The sequence below is a fragment of the Cervus elaphus genome, chromosome 12 (assembly GCF_910594005.1).
Source record: "Cervus elaphus chromosome 12, mCerEla1.1, whole genome shotgun sequence".
Classification (NCBI taxonomy): domain Eukaryota; kingdom Metazoa; phylum Chordata; class Mammalia; order Artiodactyla; family Cervidae; genus Cervus; species Cervus elaphus.
Window position 1 is genome coordinate 71,916,424 of NC_057826.1, and position 23,477 is coordinate 71,939,900.

Consider the following 23,477-nt stretch of genomic DNA (forward strand, 5'->3'; position numbering starts at 1 on the left):
TGCTTATGAACTGTGGTGTTGGAGAAGACTCTTGAGAGTCTTGGACAGCAAGGAGATCCAACCAGTCAATCCTAAAGGAAATCAATCCTGAATATTCATTGGAAGGTCTGATGCTGAAGTTGAAGCCTCCAATACCCCTGGCCACCTGATGTGAAGAGCTGACTCACTGAAAAGACCCTGATGCTGGGAAAAGATTGAGGGCAGGAAGAAAAGGGGGCGACAGAGGATGAGATGGTTGGATGGCATCTTCAACTCAATGGACGTGAGTTTGAGCAAGCTTTAGGAGATGGTGAAGGACAGGGAAGCCTGGTGCACTGCAGTTCATGGGATCGCAGAGAGTCGGACACGACTGAGCAACTGAACCACGACAACGTAAGTTCATGTATATGACTAAATGAGTAGCTTTGCATTTGACCTGCATACTCTGAGAAGACTCTGCATGGATGAAGACAGCACAGTGAATGTAGATAAAAGGATCACCTTTGATTGTGTTCATCTAATTTCAGTCTTTACAGTTTTGTAAGGTAGACACTCTTACTCACCCTGTACAGTAAGGGAACTGAGCTTTATGCAACTTTCCTGAGGTTTTACAACTAGTAAGTGGGGGTTAGAAGGTAGGATTCTAAGCAGTTTGCTAAACTGCAAAACACATTGATCACCATGAGATATAACCCCTGAAAGAAAAATGAAAAAACAAAACCACAGGTGGGAGAAAAAGGAAAGAAAGGAAGAGAGACGGGGAAAAATAAGAATACTTAGTAGGTTTTGAGAAGTTATACCTTAGCTATTCATTTGTCTGTAAAGTCCTGCTATCTGCCACCTAGATACAGTAATTCCTATTTGTCCATTCAGTTCAGTTCAGTTCAGTCACTCAGTCATGTCCGACTCTTTGTGACCCCATGAACCGCAGCACGCCAGGCCTCCATGTCCATCACCAACACCCGGAGTCCACCCAAACTCATGTCCATTGAGTCAGTGATGCCATTCAACCATCTTATCCTCTGTCATCCCCTTCTCCTCCTGCCCTCAATCTTTCCCAGCATCAGGGTCTTTTCAAATGACTCAGCTCTTCACATCAGGTGGCCAAAGGATTGGAGTTGCAGCTTCAACATCAGTCCTTCCAATGAACACACAGGACTGACCTCCTTTAGGATGGACTGGTTGGATCTCCTTGCAGTCCAAGGGACTCTCAAGAGTCTTCTCCAACACCACAATTCAAAAGCATCAATTCTTTGGTGCTCAGCTTTCTTTATAGTCCAACTCTCACATCCATATGGACTATTTGTCCATAATTCCACTCTAATACTTAAGCTTTCAGGGACCCCATCCTACATGAGATCACAGTGGTGCCCCCGCCAGCATGGACAACCTGACGTCAACAGACATTTCCCATCCCCTCCCTGAATCCTAGGAAGCCACGCCAAAAAAAGATGAGATACAAACCTGAAGCCCCCCTACCTGGCCAACTCTGTCTAGAAACCCTCCATTTTAAGTCTACTTCCAAACTGTAAAAATGAAAAACCATCTTATCTCCTTAATTTCCCCCTCCAATGTACATAAGATAATCGCTCTTAAAATAACATCTTCTAGTCTTGTCTTAATTCAATGATTCTCTTGGCTGTGAAGAAAAGAAAAGTACCTTAAAACTTATCAGGGAAACAACAAGGACTTATTGTACAGCTCTGGAATTCTACTCAATATTCTGTAACAATCTATGTGAGAAGAAAATCTGGAAAAGAGTAGATTTATGTGTATGTATAACTGAATCACTTTGCTGTACACCCAAAATAACACAACACTGTAAATAAAATATACTCCAATAAAAATTAAAAATAAACTTAACAGAAACCATTCCATAAAATCATAGACTGCCAAAATAAAAAAACAGCAGCAAACCAAAACACAACCTGGGAGTGGGGTGAAGGGCAGTAAGGAAAAAAGGAAGCCAGGCTTTGTCTCTCTAAAAATACTCATTTTTTAATCGAGCTTTGCTCCCAGAGAACTCCTAAGTTTTTCAGAAGGACTTGAAGTTTGTGTATCCATAACAAGGATTAAGCCTTTTTCAGTAGCATAAGATTAGGCTTTTATTAGCCCAAATATTAAACAAAGACATGTTTTATAAATCTTGTAGTTAAAAAAAAAAAGAGAGAGAGAGACTGAAATATTCTAGTCCTCAATATCACAAATCCAGCTACTGGGATGTGAACTTTAGATTCACTAAATCCAAGTTTTAAATGAAATGCACACTTTATTAGACTTTGAGAGTGAAGACTAGTTAAGTATTTTACATTTTTCCAAATTGCCGATGTTAATGGTCTTTTCAAGCCAGAGACTATAGACAGATAAATTTGGTGACTATCTCAGAATATACATCCACTGACAATCTCCCAGTGTAACTTTCCACAACTAAATAGAGAAATGGAGGAATCACAGCACTGACATATCCAAGAGTATACATAAATTTTTGATAAAAGTTCTGCCATCCCAAAGCTTTGCCTATATTAATATTAAAATGTGGCTCCTATGCCTCAATATAAGTTTGACTTGGTACTAAGGATCAGACATATTTGCATCTGTCCTTAAAAGCAAGAAGATGAAGCCAAGATTAAGTAGGTATAATAGGGAATTCATTCTATCAATCTCCCTGTTCTAATTTTAATTCTATTTGCACATACCAGTGATGTGACATGGATGGTACAAACAGTATCCTTGGGAGTACTGCTCTTTACAGAAATAGTCTTAATTAATTTAAGGCTGACAAACATTAGGTCAGTCAAATTCTAAAAACAGCATCCTTGCAACACCAGGACAAAATTTCGCATATCAATTTGTATTTCTCAACATCCTTTGACACAATCCACTCAAAAGTGAGAGACTGATTTCCCTTGCAGCTCAGCTGGTAAAGAATCCGCCTGCAATGCAGGAGACCTGGGTTTAATCTCTGGGTTGGGAAGATCTCCCAGAGAAGGAAAAGGCTACCCACTCCAGTATTCTGGCCTGGAGAATTCCATGGACTGTATAGTCCATAGGGTCACAGAGTCAGACATGACTGAGTGACTTTTAAAAAAATAAATTTTTTTTTTTTTTTAATTTTAAAAGTGAGAGACTGTCTATAACAATTCCCAATGCAATGCCCCATGACACCTGTTTGGAATATATTCAGACCAAAGTTGTTGATTATTTCCATCCAAAAGGAAAAAAGAAAAAGTATTAAAGAACTTATTCTTGGCACCTCAATATACACACACACACACACAAAAATATATACACACAAATGGCTCTAACAAAAGAGAAAGAAATTTTCAAGAGAATGAATGTAGTGCCCTAGTAAGTTCATCGGTGCATGCTTGTTGAGTTACTCAGTCATGTCCGACTCTGCAACCCCATGGACTGTAGCCCATCAGGCTCCTCTGTGCATGGGATTTTTCAGGCAAGAATACTGGAATGAGTTGCCAATTCATCCTCCAGGGGATGTTCCCGACCCAGGGATCCAACCTGTGTCTCCTTCATTGCTTCTATAAAATAGAAATAATTGTGTCAATATGGTCTTTATTTCTCCCGTTGGTATTCCAAAGTGCATCAGAAAATAGTGACATCTGAATAGAAAACACCTTCACAGCCACTTAAGTTAATTTCTTAAAAACAGTAAGTCAGGCATGCTGTGGTGTGGTTACGACCCAACAACTTACACAGCCTCTCTAGAGGCTACTTGCCCAGAATTGTGAAAAGTAATCACTACTTTTTCTAAAGAAAACAGGAAGAAGCAGAAATGGTTTACTACCTAATTCCCCAGGAGAGAGCCTGGTAGTCTCGAATTACGAGCTTGCCGTTTTCCATCCTAGCAGTAGTTTAAAACAAAGACAGTAACATTACTAAGATTGACAAAAGCTGGAATATTGAAAACATTATTCTGCACATGTCAAGAAACCAAAAAAAAAAAAAAAAAGACCACCAAAGAAAAACAAAAACACACCCCAACCTTCGTGGTGAATAACTGCAATAAACCATATTGTGCACAGTCGTGTCCAACTCTGTGGACCCATGGACTATAGCCTGCCAGGCGCCTCTGCCTATGGGATTTTTCCAGTCAAGATAACTGGAGTGGACTGCCATGCCCTCCTCCAGGAGACCTTCCCGAACCAGGGATTGAACCAGATTTCCTGCATTGGCAGGCGGGTTCTTTACCACTAGCACCACCTGGGAAGCCCACTATATTACTAATGGGAGGGAGGTTAGTATTGTGATTTTTTTTCCCCCAACTTTGAACATGAATAAGGCAAGCCCTGGTTGTCTAAAACAAATCAGAATGTCAAGAACTGAGGCAAGATGACAAGGCAGCTCAAACAAGGAGCACTGAGCCAGGTGGGAGCTGGGCTTCAGGATATTCAGGAAGAGCATCCCTAAGGAGGAGATCCTCCACAGGGCCTCTGACAGTCCTGCAATAGCAGAGTCTTCACATATTGATTTCCTCTGTTCCTGGCATTACCTTTTTCACTGGGCTTCCACACAGGCTCCAGATAGAAAGGAGAGCTCGTTAAGTAATGTGAGCTTACTCCCCAGGCCTCAGATGGAGCAAGCATAGGCCTGGGGGTTCACAAAGATTTTTTCAACGGGTTTTTGATCACGCATTGTTGTTTTGTTTTTTTTTTTACGCATTGTTTTTTAAAAGAATCAAGTTCCAGATGTTCAAGGTCCATACTCTTTCCTAAGAGCAGTCTATCTTGGGAATACAGGATATGGGGACTTCCCTCACAGTCCAGTGGTTAAGACTTCACCTTCTAATGCAGGGGCTGCGGGTTCCATCCCTGGCTGGGAAGCTAAGAGCCCACATGCCTCATGGCCCAAACCACCAAAACATAAAACAGAACCAACAGTATAACAAATGCAGTAAGGACTTTTAAAATGGTCCACATCAAAAACATTTTTTAAAAGAGAGAAAGAAAGAAATACAGGACACTTAGCCCTTGAGGGCAAGGAAACCTCTTCTGGGCCATTCTCAGTCTGCGCTGTGGTCCCTGAACCCCAAGAAAAGGTAATTTGAAATATGGGTGTAGATGTTGAGAAAGTGTAACTCTAAAGACCATTCACAAATAAGTAGTTTCCAATTCCTTGTTTTCAACAAAACTGAAGTGGGACCTAATCTAGTTGTCAGCTGACAGAGTATTCAAATGCTTTACAATAACGATTCTGGCATATAACCAGGAAGGTATTCAAAGACCTGAGTGACACATACGATGAAACCCCAACCATTCCCATCTACCAATTTATGAGAACTATGTTCCTCAGTACTTATATCTATAAAAACAAAAATTTGGAAGAGAACTGATGGTGAATCTTGTCTCATTCAGGCAACAAGTAATATTCATTCATGGACACCCAACTAAACTCACTAAGGAAAAAGAGATGCATTCACAAAATTTTACATTTAACAACTGCTAATTAAAATATACTGCTATAAATCAATGTGATTTTAATTTAGTCTAAAAGAAAAAACTTATACCCAAACCTTAAGGTTACAAAACATTTTAAAAATTTATTTTTAATTGCAGGATAATTGCTTTACAATATTGTGTTGGTTTCTGCCATACATCAACATGCATTAGTCAAAGGTATACATATTTCCCCTCCCTCTTGAACCTCTCTCCCACTTCCCACTCCATCCCACCCCTCTATTGTCACAGAACTCCGGTTTCAGATCCCTGAGTCACAGAAAATTCCCACTGGCTATCTATTTTACATATGGTAATGTGTATGTTTCCAAACTACTCTCTCCATTCATCCCACCCTCTCCTCCCCGCCCAGTGTCCACAAGCCTGTTCTCTATGTCTCAAGGTTACCTTTTTTTAAATCACAGGTTTTTCTACACTAAAAGCTTTCCAAGTTCAAAAATATATTACACTGGGCCCAATTCTATGGGAGATGTGAAATGAAAACACAAGTTAGAAAGAATAAGGAATAATAGAAATCTTCTTACTGCTAAAGAGCTTATTAATGTGGTTCTTAAATAGATGGTGGTATACAAACTTCCAGGTATAAGGTAAGTAAGTACTAGGGACGTAAGGTACAACACAGTAAATATAATTAACACTGCTATATGTTATATATAAAAGTTAAGATAGTAAATCCTCAAGAGTTCTCATCATAAGGAAATGTTTTCTATTTTCTGAATTTTGCATCTGTATGAGATGACAGATATTCACTAAACTTGTGATAATCATTTCATGATGTATGTATACAAATTATGCTGCACATCTTCACTCGTAAACTCGTTATATATCAATTACACCTCAAACTGGAAGAAAAAATGCCAAAAAAATCAAAGAAAAAGGTGGAAGAACAGATACATAATGATAGTGAGTATTAAATGACTATAGTGTTTTCAGTATATATTTATTTTATGTTGGAAATTTTATATTCTGAAACAATCAGAACCATTGATTTAAATGTTCATTACAAATGTTAAAGTACAACATCTTACATAATTTATCAAAATATTTTTAAGGAGGCTATAAGCAGGACGTTTCTAGGATCAGTTGCCTGTGTTGATAATCTAAAATATGTAAATGAAACAATGGCCAGTGAGAAAAGCAGACCTCCAACAGATACATTAGCAAGGATAAGGATGCCAAAATAGTTATAGGGTTGGAGCAGCGGTTTGCAGCAGGGGAGAGGGCCAATTCCATGATTATCAAAAACTAATCTCAAAGCAATTTTCTTTTGGGACACTTAATCACGTTCAGTTTCTAACCTAATTTGTTTCAGGCTTTCTGAAAATAGGAGCAATGCAGTCTAGAGGCTGTCATTTGAGTTTGAGCTTTAATAGGCTCTCAGTCTCTGAGAGCTGGCTGACGTGATGCAGGTGACTCCCTTTAGTCACAACGAAAGAGCAGGTGCCCTTGACTGCTAGTAACTTTGATTTGCCATTGTTTCTCCTTACCGGTTCACACTAAGCTTGAACACCAAAGTCAGAGAATTCCCTTTTACTAAGTAAAACAGTAGCAGTAAAAACATTGGAAGCATCTACTATTAATGACTACTTATGCAAAGGATTTACATCACTGTTGGCAAAGCAAAAAAGTTTCATCCAAAAAAAAAGCCTCCAAGTCTACTCCCCTTAATGCAATCATAAACAACTGTCTTATCTTTTACTGGACATAAGTAATCTAAAAATGAGTAAAAGCGACTGGCATAAACATGGAGCAAGAAAGCAAAGATCTGACATCCACAATAATGGAAAATGGTATGTGTCACCTTAAAACCTTATAATTATATCAAACATCGGGAAAACAGGTACGTGAAAAGGATCCACACATCCCCTCTTCAAATCTCAAAGTCACTCCAGAGCTAAAATGCCTGGGTTGAGTTCAGGCTCTGCAATCTGGTAGTTGAGTGATACTGGGTAAATACCTAATCTGTCCTAACCGTGCCTCAGTTTTCTCATCTCATACTAAGTGCTCAATAAATGTGAGTTATCATTAATATTACAGGGAAGGAAAAAATTTCCAATGACTGCCAACAGGGCTTGACTTACTCTCTGTTAATAGTTCATCAAAAAGATTAATACTAAGAAAATGCTAGTACTTGGGAATTTTTAAGTGAATGACTGCATTAACTATAATATTACACTTCTAGCAGATACTCAATGAAAGTAAGTAGTCTTACGACATGCTTACTCAAACTCCATAGAGATGAGGTTCACAGCTATAGAAGGAATGATTTAAGAGCAAATGCCTAGTAGGCACAATATAACCAAGTTACCTTGGAGTATTATGAATCAAAAAGTTGTTTTGTTTTGTTTTCCATTTATGTCATGTATCCATAGTAGTCTAAAGCAGAAAGCAAAGGGAATAGACAGTATTAAACTCTGGAGTTAGGTACCTGGTCCTTACAAAACTAAAACTCTATTGTAAATTTTTTCTTTCTAATCATTTCAGTGAGTCTCCATTTGGGGTACAAATGCACTGTAGGATATAAGAACAAAGAGGTCAAAAGCAGCTTAACCAACTTTGTCCCATTTAGTCTTTAGGCATCAAGAATGGTATTTTTAGCAAGCCTAAATAGGAACAGCACTTCAGAACCTGAGAAGCAGAAATGAGGTAGAGGCCACCAACCTAAACCAAATTGAAGGAATAATTTTTCCAACCTCTCTTCATCCAGCTCTACCTGAAAATATGATGGTGATAGCAACAGTGTCTGCAGCTACTCCCCAGGTACCGTGCCAAGCATCTACGTTCACTGACATAGTGAATCCTTAAACTGTAAAGTGAGAAAATACTAAAAGAAAATAAGAGATGGAATTTTCCAAACCATTCTAAAAATTGATAAAAACTTGAAGTCTTAATACAATAGTTACTACATTAGTGCAAATCTTAAATTATTTGTCTCTTGATAATCTATCATTTTACTCAATTTAGTTCAATGAAGACCAAATACCAAAGAGACCATAACTACAGTTACTGTTAAAATATGATCCCTGCAACCAAGGAGTGTCTGCTTTGTTCTCAGTAAAGCAGTAATTGATTCACAAAAAAAGAGAAATAAAACATAGTCAAGGGCTGTGTGTGCTTAGTCACTCAGCCGTGTCCGACTCTGCAACCCCATGGACTGTAGGCCACCAGGCTCCTCTGTCCCTGGGGATTCTCCAGGCAAGAATACTGGAGAGGGTTGCCATGCCCTCCTCCAGGGGATCTTCCCAACCCAGGGATGGAACCCATATCTCCCGCATTGTAGGCGGATTCTCAGATGAGCCATCAGGAAAGCCCTGGACAAGGGCAGCTGGGTGTAAATCCCAGCTCTGCCACTACTAGCTACAAGAGCTTAAGCAGGTCAGTTAATCTATACAAACAAGATTTTATACATATAAAATTTATATTGTTTTGTTGTTCTAGTTGCTAAGTTGTGTCGAACTCTTTGCCACCCCATGGACAGTAGGCTGCCAAGCTCCTCTGTCCAAGGGATTTTCCAGGCAAGAATACTAGAGTGGGTTGTCATAAAGTGTGCATATGCATATAATAAACTTGTTATAAAGTTGAGATGGCTGGATGGCACCACCCACTCGATGGACATGAGTTTGAGCCAGCTCCGAAAGTTGGTGATGGACAGGGAAGCCTGGCATACTGCACTACACGGGGTCGCAGTCTGACACCACTGAGTGAGTGAACTCAAAGTTGTTTAAGCAACTTCAAGTTGCTAAAAAGAGTTGTAATAAAGTTTAATATACATTATGTTATAAAGACAAAATGTGACATATACAGTGTACACTGGACTGGTCAGGTTCCTTTATTTCCTGGTGAGTTAAGAATTTCTTCATACCTCTCAAATTTTACTCATTATCTACCTTAATCAAGGTTGAATATGCCAAACTTAATTTTAAGCTTTTTAATTTTTATCCAATTCTCTTTCTGTACACAACTCCTTTCTTTAGGGACATTCTATTATGCCCTTAAGATATTACAAATACTTCGGTAATAGGAATTTCTAACCAAAAATAAATTTTCAATCTATGCACATAGCAATTCAAAATATAAAGATGGTTTTGTACTACAAATGTTAAAATAACAGAATAGTTCATAAAAACAGTGATTTAACTCCTTTAGCTAAGATAGCATATAGTAAAAGCCTGCCCCCAAATCATTCCCTGCTTCAAGCTGTAAGACATTTCCAAGTATGAATGTGTGAATATGGCCTATTATACTATTAAAATTGAGACCTGACTGCTGAAACATTTACAGATTGCAAGTTCAGACAGATGAAGATCACTGACCTCTGATTCTTATACATCGATAATAATAGAGAACTACGCTATTAAAAAAAAAAACAAAAAACTATGCATCTGATCCTAGCCCCAAATAGTATACAGTTCAGCCGGTCGGGGTCATTCTTTTATTCAATAAACATTTATTATGCGACTACTGTGTGACACGCATCGCACAGGCAGTGAACAAACTGAGCCCCAAATCTCTTCTTGCTTACTAACAGAAACGTTCCTCTGCAAGGTCAGGCAGCAGGAGACCAAGCCCTGGCTGCCTCCACCCCTGCCCATCACACTGACACCGTACCCGAACCCAACGGGCCCTCTAGACTTGCGGGCCCACAGCCTCGACCGCTGGGTTCTTTAATAACTAGGCCAAGGCCCCCTGGGTAGGCTGAAGCAGCCCTCCGCCCCGAGCCTCCGGGCGCCCAGCGGAGAGGCGGGCAACAAGGGGCTCACACCCGCCCGCGCCACGTGCACACCCCGGCGCGCGCCCCCGCCGCCCTCCGCTCTCCCGGCGCAGGCGCCGTCACCGCCCAGCTGGCGCGCGCCCCGGACGCCGGCCACGGTTCTTGATTCGCGGAGGGGTCCCTCAGCAGCCCCGGTCCCACGCGGCTGCGACCCCCACTAGACCCCACCCGCCGTTGCCTCTTACCGGTTCGCTGGTCCTGGCGCCCCGGCCTCCCGGCTCCCGACGGCCGCCTCGCGGGGCGCCCCCTCCTCGGCCACCGCGGCCGCCCCGGAATCCCCGGCCGCGGCCTCGGCGGCCGCCTCCATCTCCACCGCCACCTCTCGCTATGGCGGTCCCGGCGCCCGCCCGCTCGCGGTCGCGATCACCGCCCGGCCGGCCGCGGCCGGGTCGGCGTCCCCGGCCGCCCCGAGCTCCTCGCTCCGCCTGCATCTGGCTGCCGCCGGCGATGCTGAGCGCACGGGAGCTGGGCCGCCGCAGAGACGCCCTTGCCCCACCGGAAACGGGCCCCACGGAGGAGCCGCGAGCACCGGGCCTGGGTTCGGCGAGCGCGGGGTGCGGGGCCGGGAATGGAAGCCGGCCGCGGCCGCGGCGGGGGCGGGGCTGCCCTGGGGCTTGGCAGGTGGGGCCGGAGCCGGGGCTCCAGGAGGGCCGAGGGTTCAGAGGAAAGGCCTGGCCAGTGGGAGCTGCGGGGCAGGGGCAGGGGTGTTTCTGGGGGAGGGGCCGTGGTAAGTCAAAGGGTGGGCTATAAAATAAACAGCTAACGTAATATGAGTTCACTTTCTAATGAAAAAAATAAATACTGATATGGTGTGTTTGCATAGGGTCTTTAAAAGTATATATCAAAATATTAGTGTTACACCCCACTCCCAAAGTCCAAGCTCCTACTCCTCTCCTTAGGACAGGCTAATAAATTGAGAGATGAGTTGTTGGGGCAAGGAATAGCCACTTGGTGGGAAAGCCAGCAAACCGAGAAGATGATGGGCTCCCACTGTCCAAAGAACTGTCTCGCCTGAGCTAGCGTTTTAGCTTCTTTTATACTAAAAATGGAGGAAGTAAACGCAAACATTTCCTGGTTCCAGTCGGCCTTGGAAAGGGACTGCACAGGCGGGCCTGGTCAGGATGTTTCTTGTGAGCCACACAAAGGCGTTTAATGCTCTTTACCTGGGAGGCAGGTAATGAGATGGGCCATTATATACAACTGAAACTTATGGGCAACAGCCCTTTAGTGATTAACCTGTAATAGAATAAAAATGTTCTTCCATATTACACTAGTGGTTAGCTGTGCTGAGCCTTCCAGTGAGGTTTTTGTTTGTTTATTTGTTTTTCCTCTTTTTTCTGTTTAGTCTCCTGACTTTCAGGAATGAATATGTTTAATTATTAAAGTTACACTGAACTCCGAGTTCAGAAAGAGGTATGAAGAAGGTAAGGGAGGACCTTCAGGTGAGAGGCGCAGGCTGCAACAAGCCACTGGGAGTGGAGAGACAGGACCTCAAAAGAATTTTTGTAGAAGTGACTCCTTTAGGTCACACTAAGTGCATGAGAGTTAAATTCTCCTATCAGCCCTATGTGGTAGGTACTACTGTCATCCTTATTTTACAGGTAAGGAAATAACCCTAGAGAAAGTAAACCACTTGTCTGATACGACACAACTATGGTAGTGGTGGAACTCAAGCAAACTCAGTCTCTTCATGTGTGTGTCAGTGTCACTTATTTAGTAGAAAGTTTTGGGGACTCACCCATGTTTTGTGATTTAATATTTTGTTCCTTCTTACTGCTAAGTGGTAGTCCATTTTATGGACCCACTCTTAACTAAGGAGGAAAAGGGCAGTTGGTGATATGGATACGTGGGAGCCATTTTTAACTTTGTATTACAGAAACCACATGAAAAGAATACAAAGAAGGGTTTACAGCATCCATCTTCCAATCAGTGTGGCAAAACGTGTTTTCTTCCCAATCCTTTCTTACCCTTTTTCACATTCATAGACAGTTAACACTACTCATTGCTCCTAATTATCTACTCTGTTAGGTACAATGCTTGAAGATTTTTTAAAAAAAAGAAAAAAGCCACAGTCCTTGTTCTCCAGTAGCTCACTTCCCACAAGGAAGATAATAACTCTGTAGAGAGAGGACTGCACCATTGTACTGAGTACAGTGAGAGGTTCAAGGTGAAGGCCGGAAGGAAGAAAAGTTACACTTCCTAAATCAATGAGTTTTCCAGGGCTACATGAGAAAAAGACCCAGGAGCCAAGGCCTGATGGTTGAGCAGGAGTTTGCCTTGTTAATACGTGGAAATAGGGAACTACTGAAGGATTGTAAACTGGAGAGAAACACAATCTTAAAGTAATGCAGAGCACAGTTCTAAGTATTGACACTTCCCATATAGCACTTCCCTATAAGCCTCACAGCAGCCTTATGAGGTACTACTACATGCGTGCTACGTCGCTTTAGCTGGGTCTGACTCTTTGTGACCCTGTGGACTGTAGCCTGCCAGGCTCCTCTGTCCATGGGATTCTCCAGGCAAGAATACTGGAGTGGGTTATCATGCCCTCCTCCAGGGATCTTCCCAACCCAGGGATTGAACCCACATTCTTATGTCTCCCGCATAGGCAGGTGGGTTCTTTACCACCACCTGACAAGCCCCATTAGGTACCACTACTGTCATCCATCTGAGAAGGCAATGGCACCCCACTCCAGTACTCTTGCCTGGAAAATCCCATGGATGAAGGAGCCTGGTAGGCTGCAGTCCATGGGGTCTCGAAGAGCTGGACATGACTGAGCGACTTCACTTTCACTTTTCACTTTCATGCATTGGAGAAGGAAATGGCAACCCACTCCAGTGTTCTTGCCTGGAGAATCCCAGGCACCGTGGAGCCTGGTGGGCTGCCATTTATGGGGTCGCACAGGGTCGGACACGACTGAAGCGACTTAGCAGCAGCAGCAGCAGTGTCATCCATGTTTCACAGATAAGGGATCTAACACAGAGATGTGAATTAACTTCCAAGATCACAGAGCTAATGGATTGATTCCACAGCTAGTAATGGAATGATTGGGACCTGGAGCCATCTGACTTCAGACTGTATGCTGTTAACTAACCACTATAGCTCAAACAGTAAAGAATCTGCCTGCAATGCAGGAGACCCGGGGTTCAATCCCTGGGTTGGAAAGATCTACTGGAGAAGGAAATGGCAGCCCAATCCAGTATTCTTGCCTGGACAGTTCCAAGGACAGAGGAGCCTGCTGGGCTACTGTCCATGGGATCACAAAGAGTCGGACACGACTGAGCTACTAACTTTCACTTTCATACTCAGAAAACCATTCCATACAGGACAATCAGAATTCTAGGCAGCGCTTAGGAAACAACTGGAAGAATCCAAGTGACAGATAATTAGGGCCTAAATTAAGTTGAGAGCTAAGAAGGAAAACAATGAGACAGATGGGAGAACTGATAGGCTTCTTGTCCATTTCTAAGTGGGAGGTCAGGGTAAGAAGTTAGGGGTGATATCCTAGGTTTCTTGTTTGAGTGACCAGGGAGTTAATGGTCCCATTAGTCAACAGATGATATACAGGGTTATGAGAGGAAATGTGGAAGGATAATAGTATTTTTTAAACATTATACTCTGTATTTTTCTCTGTTACTTCATTGTCTTAATAATAACATTTTTGTCAATAGACACTGTTACTTCTCACCCAATACATCAATTTTTCTTTCTTTTCCCTCTCTACTCTTCACCGGTCTTTCCCTTTTATCCCCACCCTATCCTATTTTTCTCTCTTTTTTTAACCTTGTCTTTGTGAAATGAAGACTGTCAGCGGCACTCAGAATTAAGTTATTCATTCTTATGCTGAACTCTCAAATTCACACTCCCACCCCTAGAGAAACGCTAACAGGCAGATGGGAATAGTAGCAAGAATTTTATGCTTTTCTTTGCACCCCATAAAGGAACTAACAGGAGAATCCACTGGACAACCTGGGCCCCCATCCTCTGTGTGGCCAGGAGCCATAACGGTTTGGTACATTATCTCTTCCTAAGTGTACAGAAAGTTGGCTGCTTGAAACCGGTTACAGTGGGGATTTTTTTAATTATCTATTTACTTTTGGCTGTGCTGGGTTTTCGGGTGCCGTGTGGGCTTTCTGTGGTCGCTGCGAGCAGGGGCTCCTCTCTCTCACACACACGGGCCTCTCACTGTGGTGGGTTCTCCTGTGGAGCTCAGGCTCTCGAGCGCAAGCTCAAGTAGTTGTGGCTCGTGGGCTTGCTTACTCCAGGGCGTGTGGGACCTTCCAGGACCAGGGATTGAACCCATGTCTCCTGCATTGGCAGGCGGGTTCTTTACCAGTGAGTCACTAGGAAAGCCCTACAGTGGGAATTTCTATACCACAGAAACCGGCAAAATTCTGCAGAATTAGGACTGTTGGAAGTGGGAGTGGAAACAGGTAGTTAAATATTTATCAGCAGGCCACAGGCTCAGGCTCTCACCAAGATGAAGATCCACATAATTAATCTCACACCAGACAGCACAAATCGGGGCTTCTCAGCTTTGGCACATTTAAGGTTGGATGATTTTTTGTGTAGTGGTGGCTTATCCTGTGCATTGTAGAATGTCTAACAGCATCCCCAGCCTCTACCCACTAGGTGCTACCCACTGGCAACCCTCCATTCCCCCAGTTATGACAACCAAAAGCGTCTCCGGACATTTGTCCCAAGGGACAAAATCACCCTGGTTGAGAACCACTAGCACAAATTGATTTAACTACATGACTGTCCTGCTGCTGCTGCTAAGTCGCTTCAGTCGTGTCCGACTCTATGCGACCCCATAGACGGCAGCCCACCAGGCTCCCCCGTCCCTGAGATACTCCAGGCAAGAACACTGGAGTGGGTTGCCATCTCCTCCTCCAATATATGCCTATCCTAGAAGCCTCCAAAATTATGAGGTTGAAAAGATCAGTGGGTTTTAGATTAAGCCAACCTTGTTAGGACATGGAGAGACTTTATTTGTGGATAGTAAGAACTAACATTTACTTAACATTTACTTTGTGCCTGGCACAACTCCAAACACTTTACACATGCTAAATTTAATCTTCATTAATATTTCTCTGAATAATATAAATACTACTATTCCTACTTTACAGATAAGGAAACTGAGTCACAAAGGAGTTCAATCATTTGCTCAAGCTAATGAGTGACAAAACTGAGGTTCATACCTGATCAGTCTGGTTTCAGAATCTGCGTTCTTCAGTTTATACTGCGGATGCCATCAGAAGTCCAGAAACTACATTACTTTGCCCTCCCCATCTATCAGCTCAAGGGTCTTTTCAGTTAAACCAAGAGTGTTTAGAATATGGAGAATTCGGGGGTCTCCAGCTAATACCTAATTAGAGGACACCACTAGTAGAAATTCTTTTAACCACGATGTTGAGTATATTCTCATCTGATTATGATCCACATGGGAAAAGTGTCTGTCACCTACTACATTGCAAAAAGAAAAAAAAAAAAAAAAACCAAAGAGATCTTATAGTTTTATAAATAACAAAGGGAAGAAGGGAAGGAGGATTATCTGCTATTGCTTTGACTTGATAGTCCTGATTTTAAATATATGCCACTGCATGAATAAAAAATTCAGTTTTCCCTTAGGTAGTATTCATGAGATATAAAAGCAAAGTCTTGATTACATAGGTGACTCCTTAAGAAAATAAACCACTTTTTGACATATTTTTAAATATATATGACCTATGATGTCAATTCCTTAAGGCAAGAGTTCTCAAAATGTGGGCAAGCAGCATAGTGTCACCAGGGAACTTATTAGAAATGAAAATTTTGGACTTCCCTGGTGATCCAGTGGTTAAGAATCTACCTGCCAATGCAGGGAACATGGGTTTGATCCCTGCTCCAGGAAGATTCCACATGCCAAGGGGCATCTAAGCCCGTGCTCTAAAGCCTGAGAGCTGCAACTACTGAAGTGTGTGCCCAGAGCCTGTGCTCCATAGCAAAAGAAGCCACTGCAATAAGAAGCCAGGGCACCACAACTAGAAAGTAGCCCCTGCTCGCCACGGCTAGAGAAAGCCCACACTAAGCAATGAAGATCTAGCATAGCCAAAAAATTAAAAAGAAAAAAGAAATGCAAATTCTCAGGCTTTACCCCAGAATCAGAAATCTGGGGATGTGGCCCAGCAATCAAGGCTTTAACAAACCCCTCATCAGGTGACTGTGATGAATGCCCAAGTTTGAGAACTACTGTCTCAAGGTAGTATTGGGCATTTAAATATCACAAGAAAGCCTCCTAATTCCTAGTCCAAGACCATGGATTTTATAAGCGCTCATTGTCTGATGAAAGCAGATATTATGATAGGATTTTTTTAAAGGCACTGTCCCCTTGCAAATATTTTCTGGGGGAAAAAAAGCAGTTCCTGATTCTTCTCTCTGTAGGCAGGCAGATTTTCTACAGTTTGGTTGACTTCTGATGCATAGTCTATGAACAATGCAAATTGGAAACCACCAAGAAGGTCTCTCAAAAAAGATGTCCTTTTATTTACTTTGTGTTTTGAACAGCTGCATTCACTACTGAGGGGTGCTCTCAGGCTGCAGGGGAAGGGAGTCTGGCAGGAGCCATCCTTTCCGGCCAGGATCCAGCCTATAACCCAGTGAAGATGAAGGCAAGCGAACTGTCTGTCAGCTCACAATGTTGCTTTGGCCTTGAGCTGGAATCGGGGTAAAGAACTCCCCAAAATCAACGGAACAAACTCTCAACACACAGAATTCATAACTTGATCCCTTCTCCTCTCTCCCTCCATCCTCATTCCCCGCTGCTGTTCTTGCTTTCTGTTTCACAGAGAAATAGAAGCAATCAAAAAAGACTTCCTACCACTGCCATCACCACAAATCCTAGGCTACCTATCTGTGCCAGGACATGTGTACCCTACCTCCTCTCCTGTTCTCCAAACGGGCCTCAGCTCCGGTGCAAGGCCAAGGCCTCTACTATGGTACTGGCCCCTCTCCCCGCTCACCTACTGGAGGACATCTCTCCAGCAACGTCAGATAGTTGCTAACTGATCAAACAGTTACTCACATTAGGCTGCAAAAATGCTGTATTTCCATCTTTCTTTAAATAAAAAAAAAACTCTCGTCTCCGCATTCTAGTCCAGCTTCTGCCCCATTTCTCTACTCCTTTCTATAGCAAAGCTCCTCAGAAGAGTCATCTACAGTTCTGTCTTATTTCTCCTCCCATTCAGCCTCTAATTCACTACACAAGGCTCTCATGCCCACCACTTTACCATCGTGATTTATGATCTCCATGCAGCTAGATCCAGTAGGTCTCAGTCTTAATCTTTCTTTTTTTTAATTAATTTATTTTTTATTGAAGGATAATTGCTTTACAGAATTTTCTTGTTTTCTATTAAACCTCAACATGAATCAGCCATAGATATACATATATCCTTTCCCTTTTGAAAATCTTTCTTGATTTATCAGTTTCATTTGATGCAATTGATCACTCCCACTCTTTGAAACATTCTCTTGTTGCTTCCAGAACACACCAGGCTAGGGAATTCAAAGATGCATATATAAGGCACATCTCCAAGTCGTTAGGAAGACTTGGACAATACAGTCAAGAGTGTCTGAACTTCCAGAGTTTTACATAAATCCATTTGTGGCAGTACTGCCCAGACTTACCCATGTCCTGGCACACATAAAAAGATAACACCTGCCCAGTACTGTGGGAGGAGACAAAACTGATCTCAACAGAAGGCAACCCACCTAGGCAACTCCAAGCCCTGAGGGTCACAGCACATGCATTGAAGGACTCCAGTTTATGTCTTCATGTAAAGCAATCCCACCTCTGTTTTCCAGATACAATGAAAATACAGTCATTTGATGACCTCGGTAATAGACTTTTCCATCGCATAACTGTAAAGGCTCAACAATTCATATGTCCTCATTTTCTTAGAACTGTAAAAGTTTAACTCCTTCAGTTCAAGAACTATTGTACAGCTCATATATACCCTGTGGCATGTAGCCCAGTGGTAAACACAGAACATGTTTTTAAAAACATATCAGATTAAAATTCTGCTTCAGATATTATTGCTTCAGCAACCCTGAGACATCTTTTTTTTTTTTTTAAGTGAAAACAGGTTTATTTAGAGAGATACACATTGCACAGGCAGAATGCGGTCTGTCTCATGAGGCAAGAGTGGCCCACAAGTCCTTTCTTAACCACCAGACACTTTTGCACAGCATTCTATTCTACCAGGAGTTAGAACTTACCTGACAGGAGAAACCAAAAACGACAAGTCCAGACCCTCCCCTAGTTACACATGTTGTCATTGGAAGTTGGAAGTTCTTTCTGATATCTAACTTGATGGTAGGTACCATGTGTTTACACTTACTTTCTATGATTTATCTTTGAAAAGGAGGGAGAGGGGAAGCAGCATATGAATACTCAATATAACAACAGGAGCTGGTGATAGTGGTGTCCTGACATAACTGGAGGCAGATGCTATTGAAGTTTTCTACTGTGGTTGTTATAGAAACAGTGAGGAGTGGTTCGGGCATAAAGCTTCTCAGAGAAGAGGTGCTTCAGAAAAGCAAAGCCCCAGAAGTCATCCAGGCCTCTCCACAAAGAGAGAAATTCATTTGGTATAGTGTTACCTTTTTTGTTTTTATGCTGTTTTACTTCATTTGTAATAATTTATTGACAACAAAGAAGCAAGAAGCAATCTACCAAGGTCAGGAACAAGAACAGTTTTGTTTCTCCGAGATTCTTGTTTTCTGTTCAGTAGTGGAAAATGAACCAGGGATGACTATCTGCTCTCTGTTGATTTAGGCACCCTAGAAATAAACATACTCTCAACACTATGGTGAAAAATGCTAACTTTTAAACTTTGAGTAACTAAGTAAGAAGGCTTCCACAGTGGCTTAGAGGTAAAGAATCCACCTGCAATGCAAGAGACTCGGGTTCAGTCCCTGGGTCAGGAAGGTCCCCGGGAGGAGGAAATGGCAATCCACTCCAGTACTCTTGATGGGAAAATCCCACAGACAGAGGAGCCTGGTGGGCTATAGTCCATGGGGTCGCAAAGAGTAGGACATGACTGAGAGGCTGAGCACACACGCACTCAACCAAATAAGAACTCAGAAGAAATCTCACCCCCACTATAAATACTTACACAGAGGGGAAAAAAAGTTAAGATTTACCCCTCCATAAATATCATTTTTCAGTCAAAAACCGTTTAATGATTCAAAAAGTTTATTGTAGAATACCATGATGCCTTAAGGTCGGTTTTCACCCTCAACTATCATCCAGCTATTCTAACAAAAAGAAATCAATCTTTCAGTCATGGAACCTACTTCATGTCCCAAATGCATTTGTTCATGGAAAGATCTGTACATTCCCAGCAGGTTAGGAATTGGGGCAGGCATGGGGGGAATCATTCTCCCAAAAGTGAAGCAGTGGGAAAAAATGAAAGAATAGAGGGAACCAAAGGTGGAGAGGAAATATGTGTTAATTTCAAATAGGAGCAGTAAAAATAACTCAGAAGACAGAGGGGAGTCTGAATTGTTACTGGACATTTCAGTTGGAAAATTCCAATTTCAGCAGCACATTGTAAGTTATGATTCCCCTTTTCTAGGGAAGTTCAGAAATTACCCTCAGCCTTGCTATGTACAGTTCCTGGATCAGCAGCATTAAGAGGTTTCTAGAAATGTGGAACTGCAGGCCCCACCCTTCTTCAATTTAACAGGATCTCCCAGGTAATTCATGACCATTTTGAGAAGCACTGATTCTGTTCTGGTCCTGGGGATCTTTCAGATCTAATGTGCTTACCTTGAATGACACGGATCTAGAGAGGACACTAGCTTTCCACCCTGGCTCCACGTGAGAAACACCCGAGCAGTTTCACAGCAACATGGACCCATGTCTCTTCACATATTTAGATTCTGAGTTAACAGGTCTGGGGTGGGACCCCAGACATTAGTATTTTTTAAAAGCTCCTGCTACTGCTGCTGCTAAGTTACTTCAGCTGTGTCCGACTCCCTGCGACCCCACAGACGGCAGCCCACCAGGCTCCTCCTCCCTGGGATTCCCCAGGCAAGAACGCTGGAGTGGGTTGCCATTTCCTTCTCCAATGCAGGAAAGTGAAAAGTGAGAGTGAGGTAGCTCAGTCGTGTCCGACTCTTCGCGACCCCACGGACTGCAGCCTACCAGGCTCCTTCATCCATGGGATTTTCCAGGCAAGAGTACTGGAGTGGGGTGCCATTGCCTTCTCCATTAAAAGCTCCTAGATTATCCTAATAAATGGCTTAGGGTAAGATCTACTTACCTAGACTAACTCTTCATTTTGTAACAATTAAAACCCCAAACTGCCATTAGAGAAGGACCTGATGGTATCCCTACATTGTCTGATTTGGGAGTCCTCAGAACAACCTGGAGGTGGATACAGCAGATATTGCTGTACTCTTTATCAAATATTGTTATATCTGTTTAACAGAAAATTAGCTGAGAGCTGCTTTCACTATACTGTATTATAGAGCAGTTAAATAACTATTTCCCTGGCTGAAAATAGAGGAAAGTCAAGGTCGAAAATTAATACAACATCCAGTGTTTTACATTGTGAGTCTACAAAAGCCTGAACTCACTTTAAAAAATAAATCACCAGTGCCAACCTCTTAATTTTATATGTGAGGAAACTGGGGCCCAGAGATTTGTCTCAAACCACAAGATGTTAGCTGAAATGAGAACTCAGATCTCCACCCTCCTAGTTCAGTATGTTTCCCACTAAACTGCATTTCCCAAGTATGATCCATCTTGTGGGATTCCACAAGATACTAACCGCTGTTCCACTGAAAAATGTTAGATATGCTAAGTCACCTCTGAGTTAAAACAAATTCAGGAGTGTCCTTGACCTCAGGACCTCTCAGACTTCACTGGGCTCCTGTGTCTCGGAGAGTTTTTAGATGGCATTTCCAGAACTTATCAGACTATGGAAACACTTTTTTCAATCAGGAATCTTAAGGTGGTTCTATTCCAATGAGCAGACTTTGAGGAGGGCTGTAGGCTACTTGGCTTAAGTGGTTGGAAACAATTTGTTCTGCCCCCAGAGGTAGGGCACCAGCTACAGTCACTGAAGGGGAGAGTTTCATCAGTACCATGAAGCATCTGAAACGGCTGGCTCAAGGTTGCAGAAGTATGGCCTCATCATTTTATTCCATCTTGTCCCTTAAAAGACCATGCCTCAGACCCATACCCACAGTAGGAAGAGTCATTTTTGACGTCCTTCTTGCTGGATTGCTACCTTGTAATGAGCATGTTCCCGTGTCAGTCTTTATGTAAAGCACTTAACCCGGATTATCTTGTTTAATCTTTAAAACAATCCTAGGAGGTAAGGACCCTTAGTGTTGCTGTTTAGTTGCTAAGCTGTGTACGACTCTTTTTCGACCTCATGGACTACAGCCCCACCAGATTCCTATGTCCATGGGATTTCCCGGGCAAGAATAATAAAATGGGTTGCCATTTCCTTCTCCAGAGGATCTTCCCCACCCAGGGATCAAACCCACGTTTCCTGTGTTGGTAAGAAGATTCTTTACCATTAAGCCACCTGGGAAGCCCTAAGGGTTCTTAGTATTCCTACTTTAAAGTTTAAAAATCTGAGCCTTAAAGAGGTTCAGTAACAAGTCCAAAGTCATACAGTAGTGGAACAAGGTTTTAAATCAATGCCAGATTCAGTTGTATGATTATGAGATAATGTTGCCACTATAAATGATCTTTTTTTCCATTTATCAGAGTGCTTATTCCATTTATCGGGGAGAGGGGACTTTTTGAGCAACTTTTAAGAACCAAGGGAGCTAACAAGTCTGAAATGTGCAGTGCAGGCCAGTAGGCTGGAAATCCAGCAGCAGTTAATGCTGTAGAATTGACTCTGAAGGCAATCTGGAAGCAGAATTCTTTCTTCTCAGCCTTTTCCCTTAAAGATTTCAACTGACTGGAATCATCCAATCATCAGTTATGGAGGACAATCTGCTTTACTTGAAACCTACTGATTCAGCATGAAAACACAAAAGACCCTGCAGCAAGCCTGAGAAAGAAAAGTGAAGCTGGAGGAATCAGGCTCCCTGACTTCACACTATACCACAAAGTCACAGAAATCAAGACAGTGTGGTACTGGCACAAAATGGAAACACAGATCAATGGAACCACAAAGAAAGCCCAGAGATAAACCCATGCAGCTGTGGTCACCTAACCTATGACAAAGGAGGCAAGTGCTACATATAGTAAAGAAAAGACAGTCTCTTTAATAACTGGTACTGGGAAAACCGGACAGCTACACGTAAAAGAATTAAATTAGAACACTCCCTAACACCATACACAAAAATAAACTCAAAATGGATAAATGGATTAAAAACCTAAATGTAAGATCAGACACTATAAAAACTCTTAGAGGAAACCATAGAACACTCTTTGACATAAATCACAGCAAGATCTTTTATGATCCACCTCCTAGAGTAGTGAAAATAAAAACAAAAAATAAATGGGACCCAATTAAACTTAAAAGCTTTTGCACAGCAAAGGAAACCATAAATAAAACAAACAAGACAACCCTCAGAAAGGGAGAAAAGCTGTCAAAATACATGCTGTTAGCATTGATTACCCTGGCAAGACAATATTAGAAGAAACTTTTGCTTTCTAAATTATACATTTTGACATTGCTTGAACTTTTGCAAGGAACATATTACTTTATAATCAGAAAAAAAAAAAAGATAATTTAAAACAATTTGTGACATTGAAAACAGCCACAAAATGGATGGGGGGATCATTATCTTTAGCCGCTGGGGCAACTTTTGAACCTTTTAGATGAAAACTGGGTACATGTGGGGAGTTTGTACATTAAATCAGGGGGAAGTAGTGTAATACAGATTTGGCTCACAACAGTGCCTCAATAATGTTTAATAACTGAATTCATAATTAAACTCAATAATGTTTAATAATTGGACTTACAAAGTAGATACAACTTGTCTTTTTCTCAAGTGCATGAAAAAAATAGGTACTTACCACCAGAGCTTAAAAAACAGAGGGTCTTCCCTCAAACAAGGAAAGCCATAGTCTAAGGTAACGTAACATCACCCGTTTTCCCCTCTTTACTGCCTTCCAACAATTTGATTCCTTTTTGTTCCCATTCTGATTGCCCTTGTCATCCTACTGTTTTTTAAAATTGCCTATTGGAACCACAAGAGGGCCTCATGTACAAGAAAGGCTCTCAGGCAATGGTAATTA

The 23,477-nt window shown here is 42.1% G+C and overlaps 2 protein-coding genes across 3 annotated transcripts in view; one reads left to right on the top strand and one right to left on the bottom strand.

Annotated features, from left to right (window-relative positions):
• The window catches only part of AVEN (apoptosis and caspase activation inhibitor), a 187,898-nt gene extending 175,935 nt beyond the window's left edge, over positions 1–11,963 (bottom strand). Inside the window, exons 1-3 of the mRNA XM_043921078.1 lie at positions 11,960–11,963; positions 11,611–11,690; positions 10,407–11,003 (exon numbers count right to left, since the gene is read on the bottom strand). Of these exons, the coding sequence (XP_043777013.1) occupies positions 10,407–11,003; positions 11,611–11,690; positions 11,960–11,963 (681 nt within the window). The remainder of the gene's footprint in view (positions 1–10,406; positions 11,004–11,610; positions 11,691–11,959) is intronic.
• CHRM5 (cholinergic receptor muscarinic 5) overlaps positions 1–23,477 on the top strand; it is an 85,334-nt gene that overhangs the window by 57,022 nt on the left and 4,835 nt on the right. The window contains exon 2 of one of the 2 annotated variants that reach the window (XM_043919316.1): positions 19,840–19,960. The exons of the other annotated variant lie outside the window; for it this stretch is intronic. The gene's annotated coding sequence lies outside the window, so the exon portion shown is untranslated. The remainder of the gene's footprint in view (positions 1–19,839; positions 19,961–23,477) is intronic. 2 annotated transcript variants of the gene reach the window in all.